We start from the raw sequence: 22,649 nt of genomic DNA on the forward strand, positions 1-22,649 counted from the left end.
ACGGGGCATAGAAATCAATTGTAAAATTTTTGCGAAAAATATCCAGCTGATGTTGAGTGAAGTCGTCGAGAGCGTTAGCAGAATTTGAAAGTAATGATCGCTTGAATTTGTGTGAATAAAAGGAAACCCTAGGGTTTCCGACAGTGTAAAATGAACTGTCACTTTCTCGGTAAGTCCGTTTAAATTATTTGGTGGTTGGCTTAAAATATTTATTTAATTTAATTAATCGATGAATAGCTAGCAGTCTAGTTTAGTTAATCCATGGTTTACACTTACGTTATCCTTTGTTTTGTTCCTTAATCTGATTATATTCCCAATTCTTGTTTGCCATCTAGTTAAATATAACTTAGTTTATTGTTATGTCATTGTCCATTATCATAAAAATTCTTTGTCACCCGTACACTATAATGACAAAGTATATAATACCTTTACTATAAAATGGTGAGAGGAAGTCACCAACAATAAACGAACCCTTTTTAATTTTTAATATAAAAAATATCAAGCTCAGAACAATCATGAAAGATATGAGAAATGTTAATTTTGTTATCAATCTTATCAATGAACATAAGGGGTTTCCAACGGATCGGCAATTTTTTGAAGTTTTTATCCCACTCCCAAACCAATATAGGTAAAGATAACAACACAAGGGAGATGGTTTCAGTGTCGTCACCACTTTAACGCAATTTTAATCAACGCGTCTACTTAACATATTGAATATTAGTTAAAATAAGAGAGAATTAAATATGGGATTCTGCTTACAACTTAGGCTTCTATTATGGAAAAATTTTACATTGAAAAAACGGAAACCGGTAAATTATTTATTGTTTTCAGTGTTTAAAGATTATAATCAAGAATTAACATCTTTAAGACCAAAATAAATTAAAAATTCTTTTTTTTTGTATATAACAGCTTGTTTTGATGTTCGAACTATTTATACCGTTAGTTTTATTTTTTATATTATTGGGAATTAGAAAAAAACAGCCATCAAATCCTCTAGGAATGTGTAAGTCCATTAGTGACAAAAAAAACCTGAGGGGGTAGCAACCGTCATTGTTTATAATATAACTAATTATAAATATATAAATTTAAAATTTTGAATTAAAAAATGTATTTTCCATGGAACTGTGCTGTAAATTTATAACGTAGTACCCGCATTCGTTCTATGACGTATCTTTGTACCATAAGTTTATAAGATACGTTCCATATAAGTAGGACACTTCTTATACTAGTTCGAGAACGACGCCAGATTTGACTATACACTCGGTTTCGCAATCCACCTTCCTATTTAGTTAGTCTGTACTAATCCTTTGACAGCGCCTCACCACTCACCAGACGTCGCTTTACCTCGAATCTATGACGTTTTTTCTACGTCAATTCGTGTCAAGCTCTCAATAACCAGTTACAAATACAAACTTATAGGGAACATACCTTATGAACTTATGTTGTACGTCTTAACGAGTACTATACCAATTTTTAAGTAGTTTCTACCTCCTCAGACTTTTTTAAGTGTAAGAAGGTAGAAATGTCATTGTAATTGACATTTTTTATTAAATTGGCATTGACAGCGAAATTCCCCGCGTATCCTTTGCCTTCAGCCGGTGTAATTGCTGTCATGCAAGCATTCTGTGATAATAGCAATCACAATGATAGCGGATTTTCAACTTTTGAGAACAATACGTAAATTTAATTTTACATCTGTTTAATAGTAATCATTTCTATACGATGATTTCTGAGTGGTTATTATTGAACTTGTATAGCGTGACAAATTTTCTTGAAAAACTTAACAACGCGTCGCAGCATCATAATTTTTTCAAACCTGGCTTTACGCCCAGTGATATGGATCAAATACCCAGCATTTACCGATCTTTAGTCGAAGATCCCGTCGCGGTTCACGATCTGTTTTTAAACGCTGGTGATATACCTACATCATCCGTATTTATAAACGTCGAGGAGCTTGAAAATTTCTTAATTTCAAATATGTCATTTCCCGAAAATGGAATTAGACAATTTTTCAACACAACAATTAACACCAAAAAGGTGCAATTCAGCTTCGTAGCGAGCGAAGATTATTTTCCTTAGGATCTTACCATACTTTCTTATTTATTAGGTCTACGAACTAATATTTGGTTCAAAACCTCGCGAAGTTCAAAGAGTCAATGCGCGCGATATAGCCACAAAGAATTTAAGGCCATCGTCATTATCCAATCCCCCCCTTGACATTTTAACTTCCAATCAAGAATTTGTCAATTGGATCAGTAGCAACGGCGCTTCTCTTAAGCATTTGGCTTCCGTTTTAAAATTTGTCGAGAAACATCGCGGTCGTAGCAAACTATTACGGAAAACGATACTTTGGGTTCTGAACCCACAATCATCCGAACCTTCCCCCGTTATAGATACCCACGAGCTAACGAAAGAGCTTCAAGTATTGAATTTATAATTGTTAAAGGCCGACTTCCAGCGAACTGAAAACCGAGCATGGATACTAACAATGAAGCGACCGTGCCGATTTTGGAAGCCCCGCTGGGTCAAAAGTTGGAAGGGTTCTCTCTAACTGAAAGCCGTGCAATGTGGTTCTAGCGAATTGAAGATGAACAATAGAAATCCTTTTAAATGTATTTCCTCTCGAATTTTTGCTTTTACCTGAAGGAAATTCTCTATTGTGTATCTTCAGTTCGCTAGAACCACATTGCACGGCTTTCAGTTGGCTAGAACCCTTCCATCTTTTACCCCAGAGGGGATTCGAAAATCGGCACGGTCGCTCCCTTGTTAGTCTCGATGCTCGGTTTTCAGTTCGCTAGAACTCTTTCCGATGGAAGTCGGCCTTTAAATTTAACGAGTATGGAGGAGTTTTGAAAAAAAAAAAAAATCTTAACGTTCTTGAAGGATTTGGTGTTTTCCGGTGATGGAATGATCACGTTAATATGCGAGCAAAAGGGATTGACGCAACTTATAAAAGCACCTGGGCAGGAAAAGACATTGGTTCGTTAAGCCCCTCCCCTTTAATTCAGGCACATAGCATCGGGATCTTATTTACAAAAATTGCTCCTATAGGAAGAGGTTCAGAAATATTTGTGTCAAATGAACAACACGATGAAATTAAAAGTTATGGAAGAAGTTGAAAAACATTTAGATACTCGCAAACTTTCAGAATCAGTAAAGTAGTCCATATATATTTAAAAGTCTGGTGGTATAAATATTTAAATTCCCACTCTTCGATCGTATAGTTGAAAGTTGATCAGTGGAATTTAACCATCGCCCGAAATCGCGTCAAAGCATTGATTACTGACGTGAGTTGTAAAAACTTGGTCAACTTGACGCGTGGTAAAAATATATATCGTTGCAGTTGGAAAAATTTCAAAAATTTGAAACAACTCTTCGTAAAATGAGCGAGCTCGCTATGGCCCTTCCCCAAGACGCTTGCGATGATTTAAACGCGACTAGCAGCAGCTACTTTAACGAAACTGAAACGGTTACCAAAGATTCGGACACGACAGCCCAACCTACTGAGGAACCCCCTAAAGTAGCGCAACCTCTCTCTGAAATAAATAAATAATTTTACAATTAATAAAACTCGTTAATTGGTTAATTGCTTAATTGCTTGACGCAGCAATCAAAAAGAAACCCGCAGTATGGCTTACTTCGTATCTGGCTTGGAATGCAACGAACCATTTGTGGAAAGGAGATTAAATCTTCGCAAAGTTTACCGAAAGACGGAAGTGAAATCAATTTGGGTTAGCTTGGGTAGTTTAATATTAATATTTAATTACCGACGAAAATAATTAAAACAATTTTTAGACGAACTTGGAATGTCCAAAAATCAACAAGAACAGATGGGTCTATTAGTTCACGTTCTTTACAGCAACCCCAAAGTTCTTTATAGCCCAAATAACACAGACGCTGATAGAATTATAGCGGAAGCCAATAAAACCTTCGAACTTTTGGACACGATAACTCAATACGCTAAAACAATGCTGAATGTGTCTCAAGAAATCCGCGAATTCCTTTCTTTAAATAACACAGATCATTCCTTGGCAGTTTTGCGACAGGTACTTAATTAGCCTTATTCCTGATCAGCGCCACCTACCCATAGCGGCGACTTTGAGAACTACTGTAAACGGCAAGCCAATCAGATGTCGCTAAAATCTGGTGACGTCACTGACTGGCACTCTCGGGTCTTACCAAAAATGACGTCACCAGATTTTAGCGACATCTGATTGGCTTGCCGCTTACAGTAGTTCTCAAAGTCACCGCTATGGGTAGATGGCGCTGATCAGGAATAAGGCTAATTAATTAAGTTAATCTTAATTAATTCCTCCCTCACTGTTAACGATAATTATTTTAATACTCTTAATTACGATACGAAGATTCAACAAAATTTGAAGCAACAACCTATTTTATGGCGGTTAAGTACTAGTTCGGAATTAAACGAATTTGTCAAGGGTTCGATAATAGCCGATAAAGAAACGTTCCTAAATCAGTTGGATCTGATTGATAACGCCGCTTGCAGTTGGATTTCATTGATGTCGGGTTTAAGTTTAAACGTCTTTAGGGGTTTTGGAACGGAAGAAGATTTGATATCTTATTTTAAAGAACGAGCTTATAACGATAACATCACCGTTCTGGCCAGTAAGTTAATTCGTTCTTTCAGAGTGACCGTTAAAATGACCACAGCGTGTTAAACAACTAGCTTTTTAATAAAATAACAGGCGTCATATTTGATATGAACGAAAATGGCTCATTACCAAATCACATGATATACAAAATAAGACAAAACGCTTCGTTCACTTCGACGACTAATTTGGTCCGTAAAAGATTTTGGTTTCCTGGTCCTAGAAATTGGGGATATCAGTATTATCAATTTGGATTTGTCTGGATTCAAGACATATTAGAAAGAGCCATGATTAATCTTTACGTTGAGAAAGACGTAACTGAACCCGGTAGTTACATTCATCAGTTCCCGTATCCTTGTTACCTACAGGATCAGTAAGTTAATTCTTTGCCTCCTTTTAATTAGCGGTCTTATTCCTGATCAGCGCCATCTACCCATAGCGGTGACTTTGAGAACTACTGTAAGCGGCAAGCCAATCAGATGTCGCTAAAATCTGGTGCGACGTCATTTTTGGTAAGACCCCCACCGAGAGTGCCAGTCAGTGACGTCACCAGATTTTAGCGACATCTGATTGGCTTGCCGCTTACAGTAGTTCTCAAAGTCGCCGCTATGGGTAGGTGGCGCTGATCAGGAATAAGCTACGCTAATTAATCTTTCTCGAGTCTTTAATTAATTAATTAATGTTTAATTAAGGTTCTTATTTATGATTGAACACGTAATGCCACTTTGTATGGCGATATCGTGGGTTTATTCCGTCGCTATGTTAGTGCAAAATATAGTATACGAGAAAGAACAGCGACTTAAAGAAGTAATTACTGTCGTATTGTTAAACACGCGATGGTCATCCGTGTTTATGAACATTTTAGGTGATGAAAACGATGGGTATGAACAACGCCGTTCATTGGTTGGCCTGGTTCATCGCTAGTTTCACCCAAATGACCGTCACAGCGGGAATATTAACGGCGATTTTAAAATACGGTCGGGTTTTGACTTACAGCAACCCGCTAGTCATATTTTTTATGCTAGAAATATTTGTGGTTGCAAACATATCATTTTCGTAAGTTTATTGTAAGGTTACCGAAGAAGCGGAAGTGTAAGTGGTACAGTCTCAATCACTTTTTCTTAAGGTTCCTAGTGAGTAGTCTCTACTCGAAAGCCAAGCTAGCAGCCGCGTGCGCCGGCATCATTTATTTCCTAACTTACGTTCCTTATATGTATATCGCCGTGCGTGAAGAAGCTGCGCATGATCATATCCCAGCGTGGCTCAAGAGTTTGGCAGTAAGATTTTAATTACTCCTTGAAACGGAATAGGCGACAATAGGGGGTAAATTTTCTGTAAAATGCCCGTTCAATACATTTGTCGTGAGCCTTTGATATGTACGACGTGCTCTTTCGATGGTTTGACGTGCCCGTCTTGGGAGGTTTGACGTGCCCGTCTTGGGAGGTTTGACGTGCCCGTCTTGGGAGGTTTGACGTGCCCGTCTTGGGAGGTTTGACGAGCGCGTCTTAGCCGGTTGACGAGCGCGTCTTAGCCGGTTGACGAGCCCGTCTTGGGCGGTTGACGTGCCCGTCTTGGTCTTGGGCGGTTGACGTGCCCGTCTTGGTCTTGGGCGGTTGACGTGCCCGTCTTGGTCTTGGGCGGTTGACGTGCCCGTCTTGGTCTTGGGCGGTTGACGTGCCCGTCTTGGTCTTGGGCGGTTGACGTGCGCGTCTTGGTCTTGGGCGGTTGACGTGCGCGTCATGACCGGTTGACGTGCGCGCCTTGGGCGGTTGACGTGCCCGTCTTGGGTGGTTGACGTGCGCATCATGGCCGGTTGCCGTGCGCGTTCGATATACACCATAAGCCTATCTAATTGCCTATATTTTTGAAAAATGTGATGTAAATTAGTATTCCGAATTTAGTTTTTATTGTAAAACATGTGTCAAAATGGTGACGGGGGGTTTGATTGCAATGGTTTGTACCACTCAGTGTCTCTTATCCACAACTGCCTTTGGTCTTGGAGCCAAGTACTTTGCCTTTTACGAAGAAGTGGGGGTAGGAGTTCAATGGTCGAACATGGCCAAGTCACCCGTTGAGGATGACGAATTTAGCCTTCAGAATGTAGCTGTTATGATGGTTACCGATACATTTTTGTATTCGGTACTGGTTTGGTACATAGAAAATGTCCATCCAGGTAATTTAAACGGTTCTAAATGAATGTACGAATGAAATGGATGTTCAACGTTAGGCTTATTCATTTAGGCGCGTATGGGTTGCCAAAACCGTGGTATTTCCCTTTCACTAAAAGCTATTGGCTCGGAATAAACACTACTAAGACTGAGAAAAGCTGCGGTTGTATCGGAAAATGTTGGAAAATGATACGTCGTAAAGGTCTTTCGGTTATCGAAGACGATCAGTCTTGCGCAATGGGAAACAGAGCTGGTATTTTGATGTCTTTATAGTTCGTCTGGAAATTACTCGGGCTAATTACCTCAATCGCTTTTAGATGACGCTCGGTATTTTGAGAGCGATCCATCGCATCTACCTCTTGGTGTTTGCATTGATAACTTAGTTAAGGTATGACGCGATCGGGAATGTTCTTGGAATCAAGCAAACAAAAGTTGTTGGGTTTTTTTTATGTTAGGTTTACAAAACTGGTCGAAAGTTGGCTGTTAATAGGTTAAGTATAAATCTATACGAAGGTCAAATAACGTCATTTTTGGGTCATAATGGCGCCGGGAAAACAACAACAATGTCCATACTAACTGGATTGTTCCCGCCTTCATCCGGTTTCGCCACAATATATGGTCACGATATTCGGACAGATATGGATATCATTAGACAGAGCATGGGAATGTGTCCTCAGCATAATGTATTATTTGAAGAGTAAGTACCTGACTTTTGCTCCAGTCTCTCGCGTAACGGGACGACGTCGTAATTAGGTGTCTCTCGCGTAACGGGACGACGTCGTAATTAGGTGTCTCTCGCGTAACGGGACGACGTCGTAATTAGGTGTCTCTCGCGTAACGGGACGACGTCGTAATTAGGTGTCTCTCGCGTAACGGGACGACGTCGTAATTAGGTGTCTCTCGCGTAACGGGACGACGTCGTAATTAGGTGTCTCTCGCGTAACGGGACGAAGTCGTAATTAGGTGTCTCTCGCGTAACGGGACGACGTCGTAATTAGGTGTCTCTCGCGTAACGGGACGACGTCGTAATTAGGTGTCTCTCGCGTAACGGGACGACGTCGTAATTAGGTGTCTCTCGCGTAACGGGACGACGTCGTAATTAGGTGTCTCTCGCGTAACGGGACGACGTCGTAATTAGGTGTCTCTCGCGTAACGGGACGACGTCGTAATTAGGTGTCTCTCGCGTAACGGGACGACGTCGTAATTAGGTGTCTCGCGCGTAACGGGACGACGTCGTAATTAGGTGTCTCTCGCGTAACGAGACGAAGTCGTAATTAGGTGTCTCTCGCGTAACGGGACGACGTCGTAATTAGGTGTCTCTCGCGTAACGGGACGACGTGGTAACTAGGTGTCTCTCGCGTAACGGGACGACGTGGTAACTAGGTGTCTCGCGCAACGGGACGACGTCGTAATTAGGTTTCGTCGTCAATCCTTTTAAGATTAAAATTGCTTAATTAAATATTTAGGTTATCAGTTGAGGAGCATTTATGGTTCTACGCTAGACTGAAGGGTTTACCTCAGAAAACAATCGCGTCACAAGTTGAAAAGTAAATTCAAAATAGAATTATTTTAGTCCCCCTTGGCTTAAATTTCAATGTTTGCAAACAGAATGATTGAAGACTTAAATTTGCCATTAAAAAGACATAGTAAAGTTAATTACTTATCGGGTGGAATGAAAAGAAAGTTATCCGTAGCCATAGCGTTCGTTGCTGGCTCTCAAGTCGTGATTTTGGACGAACCAACCGCGGGTGTCGATCCATACTCCAGAAGAGCTATTTGGGATTTGATTCTCAAATACAAGCGAGGTAAGATAGTACGCGCCGCGATGTCTCTTAGTCTTAGGTAATTGTAATTGTAATTATATCGTGTAATTGGCGGGTAGGGCGCACAATATTGTTGTCAACTCATCATATGGACGAAGCTGATATATTAGGGGATAGAATAGCGATCATATCACACGGACAGTTACGTTGTTGCGGATCCTCGCTATTTTTAAAGAATAATTTAGGAGAAGGATATCATTTATACGTTGTAAAGAAACCCGTTAATGGCAAGAATGATGGCGTCAGAGGTAAGTGTCGCCTATACTCTTTTGTTGAAGCCACGTAGCCATTTTGGGGGCAACCTTAGTCCGTCGCGAATTAGCCTTATTCCTGATCAGCGCCACCTACCCATAGCGGCGACTTTGAGAACTACTGTAAGCGGCAAGCCAATCAGATGTCGCTAAAATCTGGTGACGTCACTGACTGGCACTCTCGGGTCTTACCAAAAATGACGTCACCAGATTTTAGCGACATCTGATTGGCTTGCCGCTTACAGTAGTTCTCAAAGTCACCGCTATGGGTAGATGGCGCTGATCAGGAATAAGGCTAATTACGAACAAGTAATGAAACTATGAACGAATATCGCGCGATTTACTAAATTTAGAATGCGAAGAAGAGATTGTTACAAAGTTTATAACCAGCCACGTTAGCACGGCTTATTTAGTATCCGAAAGTAAACACGAATTACATTACATTCTACCATTGTCCGAGTTACGTAAGGGAAGTTACGAGAAACTGTTTACGGCTCTCGAAAGTAATTCAGATCAATTAGGGATTATAAGTTACGGAATTAAAAACACGACTTTGGAAGAAGTCTTCCTTAAAGTCGCCGAAACAAACCAGGACTCGGAAAGTAAGTTTAGTCGTCAGCTTTTCCGTCGGTTAATTCAACTTGTGTACGTTATTAGGAACCAGTTCGAGTCGTTCGTCTAGTCCTTTAAAAATCGAGAAATTTCCAACGATAAAAAGTAGGATTAAAGTAAAGAAAAATGACAAATCCATACTTTTGGATGACCGGTCGGTCGAAACGATGGTCGAAGGGGAATACGTTAGAGAAATGGGTGACGTACAACTTAATGAGATGGGAAAAAGCGAAACTATTCATATTTGGGAACATCGTAATACCTCGGATGGAATCTTGGTTGACGTAGATCAGGACAGCGCCAATCAAAGCTGTTCATCCACTGAGGATACGCAATCGAAAGTACATTCTCAAGATGGAAATATTTCCCAGATAAGTAAGTACGTCTTAATTGTTTCGGGTAATTAGCCTTATCCCTGATCAGCGCCACCTACCCATAGCGGCGACTTTGCGAACTACTGTAATCGGCAAGCCAATTAGATGTCGCTAAAACCTGGGGACGTCAGTGACGGCACTCTCGGGGTCTTACCAAAAATGACGTCACCAGATTTTAGCGACATCTGATTGGCTTGCCGTTTACAGTAGTTCTCAAAGTCGCCGCTATGGGTAGGTGGCGCTGATCAGGAATAAGGCTAATTTAAGATTATCGCGCGAATAAAACGAGAACTTTGTATGACGATTATTTAGTCGAGCAACTCGAGAAAGCGGGTTCTTATAGAGTAGAAGGGAATCTGCTATTGCTACAACAATTTTCGGCTATTCTGATGAAACGATATTATTGTACGCGGAGAAATTGGAAGGGATTATTCTCTCAAATACTTCTACCGGCGTTTTTCGTTAGTATCGCCATGTCTGTAGCTTTAACGGCTCCAAAAATCGAAGATCTCCCGCCTTTAATTCTAAGTCCGTCTCAATATTACAATTACACCCAACCGGAAGGAAACGTTATACCCTTTTCTAATAACTATCAAGACCTTCGTACCCCCAGGTTAGTTAATTGGCCATATGTCTAATCAGCGCCACTAGCGGATGGTCTGAGAACTACTCCCATAGAGTCTAGGTATATTTAAGCGGGTTTGCAGAATTTCCGTCAGATGGCGCGGCGTTCGAGCCACCTGGCGGAAATTCTGCAAACCCGCTTAAATATACGTAGTCTCTATGGGAGTAGTTTTCAGACCATCCGCTAGTGGCGCTGATTAGACATATGGCCAATTAAACAATTATTTTTACCCAACCTTTACTTAATTAAAATTAAAAATTAATATTTTGTAGCGGATGCGCTACTGAGCCTTCACAATCACACTTAGCTAAGCTTATGTCCGGCTCCCTTTGATCTCTAATCTTAAGTTTTTTATATGAAGACTTTTTAACCTCACAATAGATTAGGTGAACACTAGGTGGCGTCTCATATTGCACCTTTGGTGAGCGCCCCCTATATTGAGCCAGGCCTATTGCTAGGGCTATATAAAGTCAGGTCAGCTGTGCTTTACAGTCAGTGTACAGTATCATCTTAGTGCAGTCTGTTAGGCAGTCTGTCTCATAAGTCATTATGATAGTATCCGGATAGAGTGGCAGTCTATCCAGGATAGTTGTTGGTGTTAGTAGGGAGTTAGTTAGCTAGTGCGGTAGGCCTTAGGCCGTATTCACCATCTAAGCTAAGACCTGTTTAGATGTAGGGTAGATTGACCTTCTACGAGGCAATCCAGTGATCAAGTCCGTAATGACTAGTTCTCGCACGTTAACTCTCTCTGTTCGTGCCATCACTTCAGTAGGCCTAAAGACGGAACTCAACTGGCTCTACTTAACCCTAGTAAGTGTTGCTTTCTATAGCTACCTCCTAAAGGCACACCTCTAGTCTGGCGCTCTCACTACCCATCCTATCAATATCATTGTAATTAGCATTATCAATTATTTTGTTATTTATTTAATCAATTATATTCTGTAACAAGTACTAACCCAAGAACCTAATAAAAGAGTTCAAATATATAGTATTCTGGTTTTGAGCTCATTGTTTCACTCTGTAACCTAGCTTTGACAGCAAATCGGTTACAGGGGGAAATAATTGGCGTATCTACCAGGGCCCAGTTAGTTTAATTTGACCACCAAATACATGGTGTTTCTGTTAGGCCCTTAGTTATTTTAGTTATTTAAAATTTATTATTTTCTATTAATTTGGCCAAGGCTTCAAGCGCTTTCCGTTTGTTAAGCCTAATTATCCGTCATGTTTACATGAATGGTAGGATTCAGAACGTAATGTTAACTGCCATCACTATTACAGTGGTTAGGCCTAATCTTGTTCTACCAACATCTACACGGAGACAAGAAGTAATTATTATTAATTTATTTCCCGCATTACGTGCTATCCGTAGTATGGAACTAGTTAGGATCAGGCTTGCAAGGCATGTGTCCTGCTTGTCCCAATTAGTTTACAGTTTAATCATTACTGTAGGAATCTTTACTATATCATTCCCATGACTGATTATCCCTTAAACGGTTAGTCCTTTCATTTCGATAAACCCCACTTACAATGCGTCTACACAAAGGCTTACTCCTAATATACATATCACTGTTAGAGAGTGTTTCCTTTGTAGCTTTCGCAAGAACTAGGTTTATGAGTCATGACTAACCCTACTTTATATTAAGGTAGTTCAGTTGAGTCTGCAAATACTTAACCACTTTAAACTTACTAGTACTTAGCTATAGCTAGTACTTATCCTAATTCAATTAGATTATAGGCTTATCTCCTACTTCGGTTTATATGTTCCTTTTACATCTCATGGAACTACACCTTTAGTAGAGATAGCTATTAATTCCTTCAATTAACGTCTATATTTCTGAGTAAACTGTATTAGAGTCTCAGAAGGTTGAAAGCAACGTTGCTGTCTTTGGATGGACAGTTTCTGCCCACCCATAAAGCGTATGTTCTTGCTTGGACCATACCAGCGTTACCAGAGATAACGTCTGAGGACCTGCACAGAGGAGCATACTCCATTCATTATGCATATACCTCTTCTTCAACGATATCTGGCGACTATCATCCGGAATCAGAATCCAGACCATCACGATCTAGTCTGGAGTGGAACGCTGAGGTGCCAAGCCAAGTTGCTCAACCACCTTAACCAATTACGACATTCATATTTTGTAAGATGCCAGCCTAGGAGTGTCCCTTTTTAACGTGTGGGGGAATGTAGCGGATGCGCTACTGAGCCTTCACAATCACACTTAGCTAAGCTTATGTCCGGCTCCCTTTGATCTCTAATCTTAAGTTTTTTATATGAAGACTTTTTAACCTCACAATAGATTAGGTGAACACTAGGTGGCGTCTCATATTGCACCTTTGGTGAGCGCCCCCTATATTGAGCCAGGCCTATTGCTAGGGCTATATAAAGTCAGGTCAGCTGTGCTTTACAGTCAGTGTACAGTATCATCTTAGTGCAGTCTGTTAGGCAGTCTGTCTCATAAGTCATTATGATAGTATCCGGATAGAGTGGCAGTCTATCCAGGATAGTTGTTGGTGTTAGTAGGGAGTTAGTTAGCTAGTGCGGTAGGCCTTAGGCCGTATTCACCATCTAAGCTAAGACCTGTTTAGATGTAGGGTAGATTGACCTTCTACGAGGCAATCCAGTGATCAAGTCCGTAATGACTAGTTCTCGCACGTTAACTCTCTCTGTTCGTGCCATCACTTCAGTAGGCCTAAAGACGGAACTCAACTGGCTCTACTTAACCCTAGTAAGTGTTGCTTTCTATAGCTACCTCCTAAAGGCACACCTCTAGTCTGGCGCTCTCACTACCCATCCTATCAATATCATTGTAATTAGCATTATCAATTATTTTGTTATTTATTTAATCAATTATATTCTGTAACAAGTACTAACCCAAGAACCTAATAAAAGAGTTCAAATATATAGTATTCTGGTTTTGAGCTCATTGTTTCACTCTGTAACCTAGCTTTGACAGCAAATCGGTTACAATTTTCGTAGCAATGAACGTCATTCGAACAACGCCGATTCGCATCGACTTATCCGAACTTTAAAAATGCCTTCGGGTGTTGGTGCTACTTGCGTCTTAAAATCGGCTTTCAATCCATTTGATAATGATAAAGTTAACTTCTCTGATAGAAATTTTGATCAACTTTCCGAATACTTTGAACCAATGTGTCAAAGTGTCTTCGTTCATGGACTTCCGCGTTTAGAAAATTTTGTTCCGACCATTCCAACTGTCAGCCCTTTAGATAAAAAACTTACCAATAATAATACGTGGCCAGTTTATCCGGGTAAGTAATTAACTTTAGTTCATATTTAGATTTAGGCCAATAACTTAATTACTCTTTATTAATCTCAATTAAAATTAAAATTAAGAAACTACAAATAGTACGGAAAGATTTTACCCATTGTGCCATTGTTCCGATGATAAAACCGGTTACGTTTGTCAGGCTTACGGATATAAAGATCCACCCTTCTTTAAAGTAATTACCGGTGATAGTTTACTGGACATTAGTGGACAAAATGAACACGATTATTACTTATATACAACTGACAAATTTCGTCTTCGGAGGTAAAATCCTTGGATAGAATTAACGCCTCCCTAAGCGAATTAATTAATTAATTAATTTAAGTAATTAAAATTTAATAGATACGGAGCCTTTTCATTTGGTTTAGTTCAAGACTACGTCCCCGTTAATTTTGGCAAAGAGGCTCCGCCTTTATTTAGAAAAGTCGCTGTTAGAAATATAGCAAAGGTACGTATAACTATAAATAATTAATTTTAATTCAATTAAATTTAATTTCCGTTTAAATTAAACCACCACGCGCCCTTTCTTTTAGGTTTGGTTTAACAATAAAGGGTTCCATAGTATGCCCGCGTATATTAATAGCATGAATAACGCCATATTGAGGGCAAATTTACCTGAGAAAAAGGGGAATCCATCAGCATATGGTAATTATTATTTTTTAACTCAATTAAAAAAATCTTACACGATGTTTATTTGTTTGTTTGTTTGTTTGTTCTTCAGGCATTACTGTGATAAACCATCCAATGACGGATACCTTGTACATGCTATCACGAGATCAAATGTATTCCGTTCATATATTTATTTACCATTCCGCGTTGCATTACGTATGGTATAATTAACACTAATTATTTTGTTAATTAGTTTACAAGGCACTGACGTATTAATTGCCATATTTATCATCGTCGCTATGTCTTTTGTGCCAGCTAGTTTCGTATTATTTCTAGTCTACGAGCGTTACACCAAAGCCAAACATTTACAGTTTGTCAGTGGCGTTAACGCCGTTATTTATTGGGTTTCAAACTATTTTTGGGACATGGTAATTAATTAATTAATTAATTAAGTCGATTTAATTAATTAATTAAGTCGATTTAATTAATTTTAAATATTAATTATTAATTTTTTAGTGTTCTTACGTGGTACCAGCCACTTGTTGCGTCCTTATTTTACTCATTTTTGATATACCAGCTTACGCCAGCCATAAAAATTTCCCGGCTGTAGTTTCCTTATTTCTAGTCTATGGGTAAGGAAAATAAGAAAAAATTTATATTTATATTAATTTATTTAGGCGTAGGTAAAGACTAATTTAATTGGACGTACGTTTTTGATTGGTGTAGGTGGTCTATTACGCCCGTTATGTACCCAGTGTCATTTTTATTCAAGGAGCCCAGTTCCGCTTATATTTTTCTTATAGTTATTAATCTCTTTGTCGGGATAACTTGCATCGTTACCAGCTTTCTGTTGGAAGTCTTTTCGGAAAATGCCGTAAGTTTTTGTTGTTTTTATTGACGACATCAGTCGGTGTGGTCCACCGTCCATGTGACCTTCAAGAACGGGACCTTATTGAGGAGCCCAGTCGGTGTGGTCCACCTTCCCAACCGGGACCTTATTGAGCCCAGTCGGTGTGGTCCACCGTCCCAAACGGGACCTTATTGAGCCCAGTCAGTGTGGTTTACCGTCCAATGACCCTTCCCAAACGGGACCTTATTGAGCCCAGTCGGTGTGGTTCACCGTCCAATGGCCCTTCCCAAAAGGGACCTTGTTGAGCCCGGTCGGTGTGGTCCACCGTCCACGTGACATTCCTAAACGGGATCTTATTGAGGAGCCCAGTCGGTGTGGTCCACCGTCCAATGACCTTCCCAAACGGGACCTTATTGAGCCCAGTCGGTGTGGTCCACCGTCCAATGACCTTCCCAAACGGGACCTTATTGAGCCCAGTCGGTGTGGTCCACCGTCCAATGACCTTCCCAAACGGGACCTTATTGAGGAGCCCAGTCGGTGTAGTCCACCGTCCAATGACCTTCCCAAACGGGACCTTATTGAGCCCAGTCGGTGTGGTCCACCGTCCAATGACCTTCCCAAACGGGACCTTATTGAGGAGCCCAGTCGGTGTGGTCCACCGTCCAATGACCTTCTCAAACGGGACCTTATTGAGCCCAGTCGGTGTGGTCCACCGTCCAATGACCTTCCCAAACGGGACCTTATTGAGGAGCCCAGTCGGTGTAGTCCACCGTCCAATGACCTTCCCAAACGGGACCTTATTGAGGAGCCCAGTCGGTGTGGTCCACCGTCCAATGACCTTCCCAAACGGGACCTTATTGAGGAGCCCAGTCGGTGTGGTCCACCGTCCAATAGCCCTTCCTAAACGGGACCTTATTGAGGAGCCCAATCGGTGTGGTCCACCGTACAATGACCCTTCCCAAACGGGACCTTATTGAGCCCAGTCGGTGTGGTCCACCGTCCAATGGCCCTTCCCAAACGGGACCTTATTGAGGAGCCCAGTCGGTGTGGTCCACCGTCCAATAGCCCTTCCTAAACGGGACCTTATTTGAAAATATGAAATATTTTCAGTATTTGGGTCAAGTTCATGGCATCTTAAAATCAATATTTCTGATGTTCCCCAATTATTGCTTGGGTCGAGGACTCATGGACATTGCCTTTAACGAATATCAAAACTACTTTCTTTTTAAAACGGGTAAAATGAACAAATATATATAATATTGTTCCGCTTCCCCGTGCATGGTGGTCCTAATTGCGTTTCCTTTTCCGTACGTGTTTTGCGTTTTAGGCCAATACGAAAAAATGCAGTCGCCTTTCGAGTGGAATTTAGTTACTAGAAAATTAGTAGCTATGGCTATATCGGGTTTAGCATTTTTCATTTTAACTCTGCTCTGCGAATTCAAATTTTTTCGCAAACCGAAGAGAGATCCCGAAGCTAACAGCGCGGATTTTCCTAATACTACCAAGTTCGAAGATGAGGATGTTTCCGCCGAAAGATGCCGAGTTTTGAATGGAGGCGCCGATAGTGACGTTCTTAAGATTGTAAATCTAACTAAGGTAGGTTTCCATTTTGTTTTTTGAGGGCCTCATCACTTCGCGTAATCTGAAATTATTGCGTAATCTTTGCGCAATCAGGGTATTTTTTGATGTAACTTGCGTATATTTTGATGTATTTCACTTTTGTTTCGCGTAATTTTGATGGATTCCGTTTTTCTTTCGAATTATTTTGATGTATTCCGCTGGTGATTTGAGTTATTTTGACGTATTCCGCTGTTGATTTGAGTTATTTTGACGTATTCCGCTGTTGATTTGAGTTATTTTGACGTATTCCGCTGTTGTTTATAGTTATTTTGATGTACTCCGCGTATAAGTCGCGTAATATTGCTGTACTCCACGTATAAGTCGCGTAATATTGCTGTACTCCACGTATAAGTCGCGTAATATTGCTGTACTCCACGTATAAGTCGCGTAATATTGCTGTACTCCGCGCATACATCGCGTAATATTGCTGTACTCCGCGCATACATCGCGTAATATTGCTGTACTCCGCGCATACATCGCGAAATATTGCTGTACCTCGCGTATATTTCGGGTAATATTGCTGTACCTCGCGTATATTTCGGGTAATATTGCTGTACCTCGCGTATATTTCAGGTAATATTGCTGTACCTCGCGTACATTTCGGGTAATATTGCTGTACCTCGCGTAATATTCTTATACCACGCGTAAACTTCGCGTAATATTCTTATACCCCGCGTAAACTTCGCGTAATATTGCTGTACTCCACAAATGATTAGCCCCAGCTCGACTTGGACTAGATCTAAATGCGAAAAACCCTTTTTCGGAATAGGTTTATCAAACGAGAAAACTTGGAAAACAGTTAGCGGTCAATAGATTATGTCTAGGTGTGCCTGAAGGCGAGGTAAGAACCATTCCTATTGATATTTCCGCGAAACCCTTAATTCCTAATTTTAATCCGTGTAATATTCTCGCTTAATTAATTCAGTGTTTAGGCTTATTGGGAGTAAATGGCGCTGGAAAATCAACCACATTTAAAATGTTAACGGGAGATATGGATGTCACGGCGGGTGACGCCTATCTAAACGGATATAGGTATTAACTATTAATATAGTTATAGTTATAAAATTGGGGCAAATATTTATCAATTTAATTATTATATTAGCGTTCAACGAGATTTACAAAATGTTCAGCGATATATCGGGTACTGTCCTCAATTTGACGCTCTTTATGACGAGCTGACCGCTACCGAACATTTAACCCTTTACGCTAGATTTCGAGGAATCCCTCGAAAAGAAGAGAAGAAAGTAATTGCGACATTATTTTTGTCAAATCAAAATGTCCAATTATTATATTATTAATTAATAGGTTGTAGAATGGGCTCTAAAAAAATTAGACCTCGTTAGCTACGCCGATCGACCTTCGGGAACATACAGTGGGGGGAATAAACGAAAGTTATCGACAGCTATTGCCCTTCTCGGGTCACCTCCTGTCATTTATTTGGTAATTATAGACCAAATTTGACCTATAACCTTGATAAACCGCGAAAATGGTGAAGTTTCGACACTTCCCGTTGCAGGACGAACCCACAACTGGTATGGATCCCTACACCAGACGCTTTTTATGGGATTTAATATTGGAATTAGTTAAAAGCGGACGCGCCGTAATATTAACCTCGCATAGTATGGAGGAATGCGAAGCTTTGTGTACGAGATTAGCTATAATGGTTAATGGTAACTTCAAATGTATGGGATCGATACAACATTTGAAAAATCGATTCGGGGAGGGATATTGCATAACATTACGAACAAACGAAGATAAACAAGGCGTCGTTCAAAAATGGTTCAAATTCACCTTTCCCGATGCAATGTTGAAGGAAAGACACTATAACCTTCTTCAATACGAGCTTAAATCGGGATCCTTTTCATTGGCCTACGTCTTCTCTAAAATGGAAACAGCCTTACATGATTTGCCCATTGAGGAGTATTCCGTTTGTCAAAATACCCTCGATAACGTAATTAAATATTAACCCGTCATTCTTAATTAGCGGTCTTATTCCTGATCAGCGCCACCTACCCATAGCGGCGACTTTGAGAACTACTGTAAGCGGTAAGCCAATCAGATGTCGCTAAAATCTGGTGACGTCACTGACTGGCACTCTCGGGTCTTACCAAAAATGACGTCACCAGATTTTAGCGACATCTGGTTGGCTTGCCGCTTACAGTAGTTCTCAAAGTCGCCGCTATGGGTAGGTGGCGCTGATCAGGAATAAGGCTAATTAATTAATTCGGGGGGGGGAATTTTAATTATAAAAATACGTGTTAATTTCTCGTAGGTTTTCATCAATTTTGTGAAACAGCAATCTGATATGAGCGGTGAAAGTAACGGAGTTTGCGTCACAGGTGGGCAACAGCAACAGCAGTTACGTAATTTAGGTCTAGCGAAAGAAAATTGTATCGCCGAAGATGAAATATTGGAAGATGAACTAGATGACGATCTTGAGGTTGAAATATCAAGGTCGCAGGTGAGAAACGTTAGGTTAGTATCACCACCTGCACCCTAGTGTCGTGAACAACGCTCGATCCCCTTCCCCCTTTTTTTTTTTAAATTAATTATGCACTTAAATTAAATTAAATTAAAATTAAAATAAACGATGTGGGACAGGGTTAAAAAAATCGTTTAACTATCGATATTTTCTTTTTTTTTTTTGAAATTGACGATATTTTTAGAGTCGATTAGCATTTTTCAACGCAGAAGTTCCGTGTTGAAAGACAATTAAATAAATACTCCAGAATAATGAATGAATAATTTTTTTAATAACAATTAATTAACAAAGAAATCGCCGAATTAGTATTTGTTAATTTTTATTTTCGAATTTCGTGATTGTTTTTTTTTTTTTTTTTTTGTTTTTTGTTTTTTTTATCTTTACCTAAATTTTTAGTATCATAATTTTTGATACATTTTTTAACTTAACTGATAATGAATTAGTAATAATAATAATAATAATAATAATAATAATAATATATTTTATATATTGCGTTATTGCCTTTGAAGAAACTAAGAAACTTTCTTTCGCGATAAACAGAAAAAAAAAGAAGCGCGATTCGTCGTAAAAGTTGAACTTTGAACTCTTGCCCTTAACCCTAAATACTAACTAAACTACGTACGGTAAACAACAACAGAACAATATTTATATATATATACATATATAAAAAAACCAAAAGAAAGTGCTCAAGTTTTTAACTCGTCTCATTCATTAAATGTTAATGTTGTTTTTAATAACAATTAAATGAGCTGCGCTACAACATATATTTCCTCCAAGATCTCTAGACTCTACTCTAGTCACCTGACCATGGTGGTCTCTCCTACAAATGAACGTTGCCTTCTCTCCTCTCCTTCAACAGCATTTTCTCCAATTAATGGTTGTTCACCAGTGTTTAAATGATATTGTACTACTTACTACCTTTTATGGCTTAGTATGTTTCCTACTACAATAAAAACAAATCCTGATAGTAATTAAATTAAGTATATTTTGTGTCCTAATTAACGTACCGTTTCTTGTAGGACACTGGACAGACAGACAGGAACAATGGATCTCGTAAGACCACCCTAAATTTTATTTAATAAAATATTATTATATTGAAGGGATGTACAATACGTTATATAGGGGTGGGGCCTATATCAAAATTTTCTTCCATCAAATAGAAGCCTTAGTGTGACGTCACCCATGCTATAGAGTAATTTCGGTTGAGAGGGGGAGTGAACTGTGTATCCCCTACGTTAGGGGCAACTTTGTACTAGAGAATACTATTTGCCCCCGGAAGGGAAGGGGAGGGGGGATATCACTAAGGTAAGAGATAGAGGGTTATGACGTTGCCGTATATGGGAAAGAAATTACTCTATTTGATGCTTACAGTCACGTGACATTGCCCAATCACTACTACAGAAAATTGTATCACTACAATATCAAAATATAGTTCTTGACACGCGTCTTTACAACGCATTGTACATCCCTTTAGAAAATTGCCGATGTTGCGCATTTGTAATTGCGTATTTTATCGCGGGACAGACAGACATAATGGATCTCATAAGACGATTGTCAAGTTTATTCCAAAAAATAAACAATGCTTGAATTAAAATCAAATTTAATTGTAATTGTAACATCTGATAAAATCTAGTTTAGCTCAGACAAACAGTTCTGACAATTATGTCCGCGACGCTGTAAGGATCGCAATTGGAAGATGGTCGACGATCTTCCAAGTATCCCTTGCGTTCTTCGGCAACTTGACGTGGAATTCGAATGCTAGCCCCACGATTTGCAACTCCAGCCGAGAAATCATGGATACTCGAGGTTTCGTGAGCTCCTGTCAAACGGCGAGCGTTGTCCTTACCCTGTTTGGGGTCATAAGCTCGAATATGGGTGTCGTGACGCAGCGACAAAAGCTGAACAGCCTTTTCGATTTCACTGAGAACAAAGGAAAATTAGATAATTATATTTGAGAATGGAGAGATCGAATCAAGCGTCTTACATCAGACCATTTTCATCTCTCATGGCCTTTGTACTGAAGTTGGTGTGCGCACCAGCACCATTCCAATTTCCAGGGATTGGTTTAGGGTCGAAAGAGATAAGTACGCCAAAGTCTTCAGCGACACGGTGCAAGATAAAACGGGCCATCCATAAATCGTCACCAATGGTCACTCCCTCGCACGGTCCGATTTGGAACTCCCACTATTAAATTCCAAACAGTTCTCTTAGGAGTTGGGTCACTTACCAAAGGGATATGGTAATAGTCGTACCTGAGATGGCATGACTTCGGCGTTAGTACCGTAGATGTTGATACCCGCGTAGAGACAGGCTCGATAATGGGCCTCAACTATGTCACGTCCGTAAACCTTATTGGCACCAACACCGCAATAATAAGGTCCTTGGGGTCCAGGGAACCCATTCTTTGGCCAACTAAAGGGATGGTTATCCCGGTCTAAAAGACTATATTCTTGTTCGATACCGAACCACGGTTCCTGATCTTTGCATTTCTCCATGGCCTCAGCGCATGACCGTCGATGGTTGCTTTCTAAATATAATAAGGGTAGTAAACATAGTAAGAAACATTCCAGCGGTGCATGCTTCTTGGCACGATGGTAATAACCCAAGAACGGTTTATGCAGGTATTTAGATTAAAACGCTTACCATGAACTGTGCCATCATTACTGTACACTTCGCAAAGAACTAACTTATTATTTCCGCCACTGAAAGGGTCATTATAGATTGCGATCGGACGGGCAAATCGATCAGCAAGATTGCCGAGACCCTGAAACGTTCCTGATCCGCAAAATTCTATGATTGGTAGATCTAAATAAACCATATATGATCAAAGTACGCGGTGATTTGGAGGTAAAATTAGAACAAAGTAACCATTTGCAACTATAGGCTCACCTTCAATGTTTTTCGGTATGAAAGGTAGAGTCCTGCATTTAGATCGCAGGTTTTCACCTGTCCCATCAATCCAAACGAAAGTACATTGAATTTTAGTTTCAGGTTGTAACAATGCTTGATATTTTGACAAAGTTTGTTTGTTTAAAAGGTACGGTGTGGTAACGCCGAGAGACATCTTGAACCGAACGTTCTAATTCTATAGTACTTAATGATTTTATATTATATTAATGTATAGGGCCGTTGTGATTGAACCACTTAAGATGCAATGCGGCGGTAAAGATAAAAATAATCTCGTTTTATCATAAGAGTTCGTGTAATGATTAATGACATTATTATTTGCTTATGCACTTATAGATGGATTAACAGCAAAGGGACCAGGACATTTTTTAATTAAGGGGCTGCCATCTTTTTTACCCCCAAATTAAGAGTCTCAGATTTCCAGTGAA

General features: G+C 39.9%; 2 protein-coding genes and 3 long non-coding RNA genes across 7 annotated transcripts; 3 read left to right on the plus strand and 2 right to left on the minus strand.

The window, feature by feature from the left end:
- On the plus strand, positions 1-20,290 carry LOC149650773 (ATP-binding cassette sub-family A member 2-like). Of its 3 annotated transcripts, none has more exons than XM_089847379.1 (44): positions 1-169; positions 629-809; positions 910-1,003; positions 1,566-1,677; positions 1,758-2,037; positions 2,108-2,422; positions 2,884-2,979; positions 3,052-3,153; positions 3,225-3,287; positions 3,344-3,520; positions 3,608-3,731; positions 3,796-4,046; positions 4,365-4,626; positions 4,707-4,983; positions 5,303-5,417; positions 5,476-5,666; positions 5,737-5,887; positions 6,579-6,783; positions 6,852-7,031; positions 7,096-7,166; positions 7,234-7,475; positions 8,245-8,325; positions 8,387-8,583; positions 8,661-8,849; positions 9,206-9,454; positions 9,510-9,839; positions 10,151-10,451; positions 13,444-13,736; positions 13,822-14,017; positions 14,096-14,201; positions 14,287-14,398; positions 14,475-14,535; positions 14,616-14,790; positions 14,879-14,994; positions 15,089-15,236; positions 16,323-16,446; positions 16,540-16,808; positions 17,602-17,673; positions 17,758-17,864; positions 17,935-18,076; positions 18,138-18,272; positions 18,349-18,783; positions 19,105-19,307; positions 19,499-20,290. In XM_089847379.1, exons 2-44 carry the CDS (start codon positions 744-746, stop codon positions 19,506-19,508), a joined length of 7,425 nt encoding a protein of 2,474 aa, XP_089703505.1. In that variant the 5' UTR covers positions 1-169; positions 629-743; the 3' UTR covers positions 19,509-20,290. The 3 variants fall into 3 exon arrangements, with proteins under 3 accessions (XP_089703505.1, XP_089703504.1, XP_089703506.1); XM_089847378.1 differs by having other exon boundaries at positions 19,105-19,293; XM_089847380.1 differs by lacking the exons at positions 1-169; positions 629-809; positions 910-1,003; ... (2 more) ...; positions 2,108-2,422; positions 2,884-2,979 and having other exon boundaries at positions 3,115-3,158; positions 19,105-20,290.
- LOC149650774 (uncharacterized) lies at positions 84-649 on the minus strand. Its single transcript, XR_016370959.1, has 2 exons — positions 427-649; positions 84-331 (listed from the first exon to the last, which is right to left on the minus strand). It is a non-coding gene; the product is annotated as an uncharacterized LOC149650774 (long non-coding RNA).
- Positions 10,654-13,373, plus strand: LOC149650775 (uncharacterized). Its single transcript, XR_016370957.1, has 2 exons — positions 10,654-11,273; positions 12,361-13,373. It is a non-coding gene; the product is annotated as an uncharacterized LOC149650775 (long non-coding RNA).
- On the plus strand, positions 20,130-21,041 carry LOC149650776 (uncharacterized). The gene is made up of 3 exons (XR_016370956.1): positions 20,130-20,245; positions 20,334-20,367; positions 20,839-21,041. It is a non-coding gene; the product is annotated as an uncharacterized LOC149650776 (long non-coding RNA).
- Positions 20,902-22,385, minus strand: LOC149650777 (glutamine synthetase 2, cytoplasmic-like). The gene is made up of 5 exons (XM_089847386.1): positions 22,204-22,385; positions 21,958-22,119; positions 21,567-21,841; positions 21,299-21,498; positions 20,902-21,234 (listed from the first exon to the last, which is right to left on the minus strand). Exons 1-5 carry the CDS (start codon positions 22,376-22,378, stop codon positions 20,949-20,951), a joined length of 1,098 nt encoding a protein of 365 aa, XP_089703512.1. The 5' UTR covers positions 22,379-22,385; the 3' UTR covers positions 20,902-20,948.
- Positions 22,386-22,649: the final 264 nt, after the last annotated feature.

The sequence above is a fragment of the Phalangium opilio genome, unplaced genomic scaffold (genome assembly GCF_054372755.1).
Source record: "Phalangium opilio isolate 3A_F unplaced genomic scaffold, DU_Popi_V2 ptg000082l_1, whole genome shotgun sequence".
Classification (NCBI taxonomy): Eukaryota; Metazoa; Arthropoda; class Arachnida; order Opiliones; family Phalangiidae; genus Phalangium; species Phalangium opilio.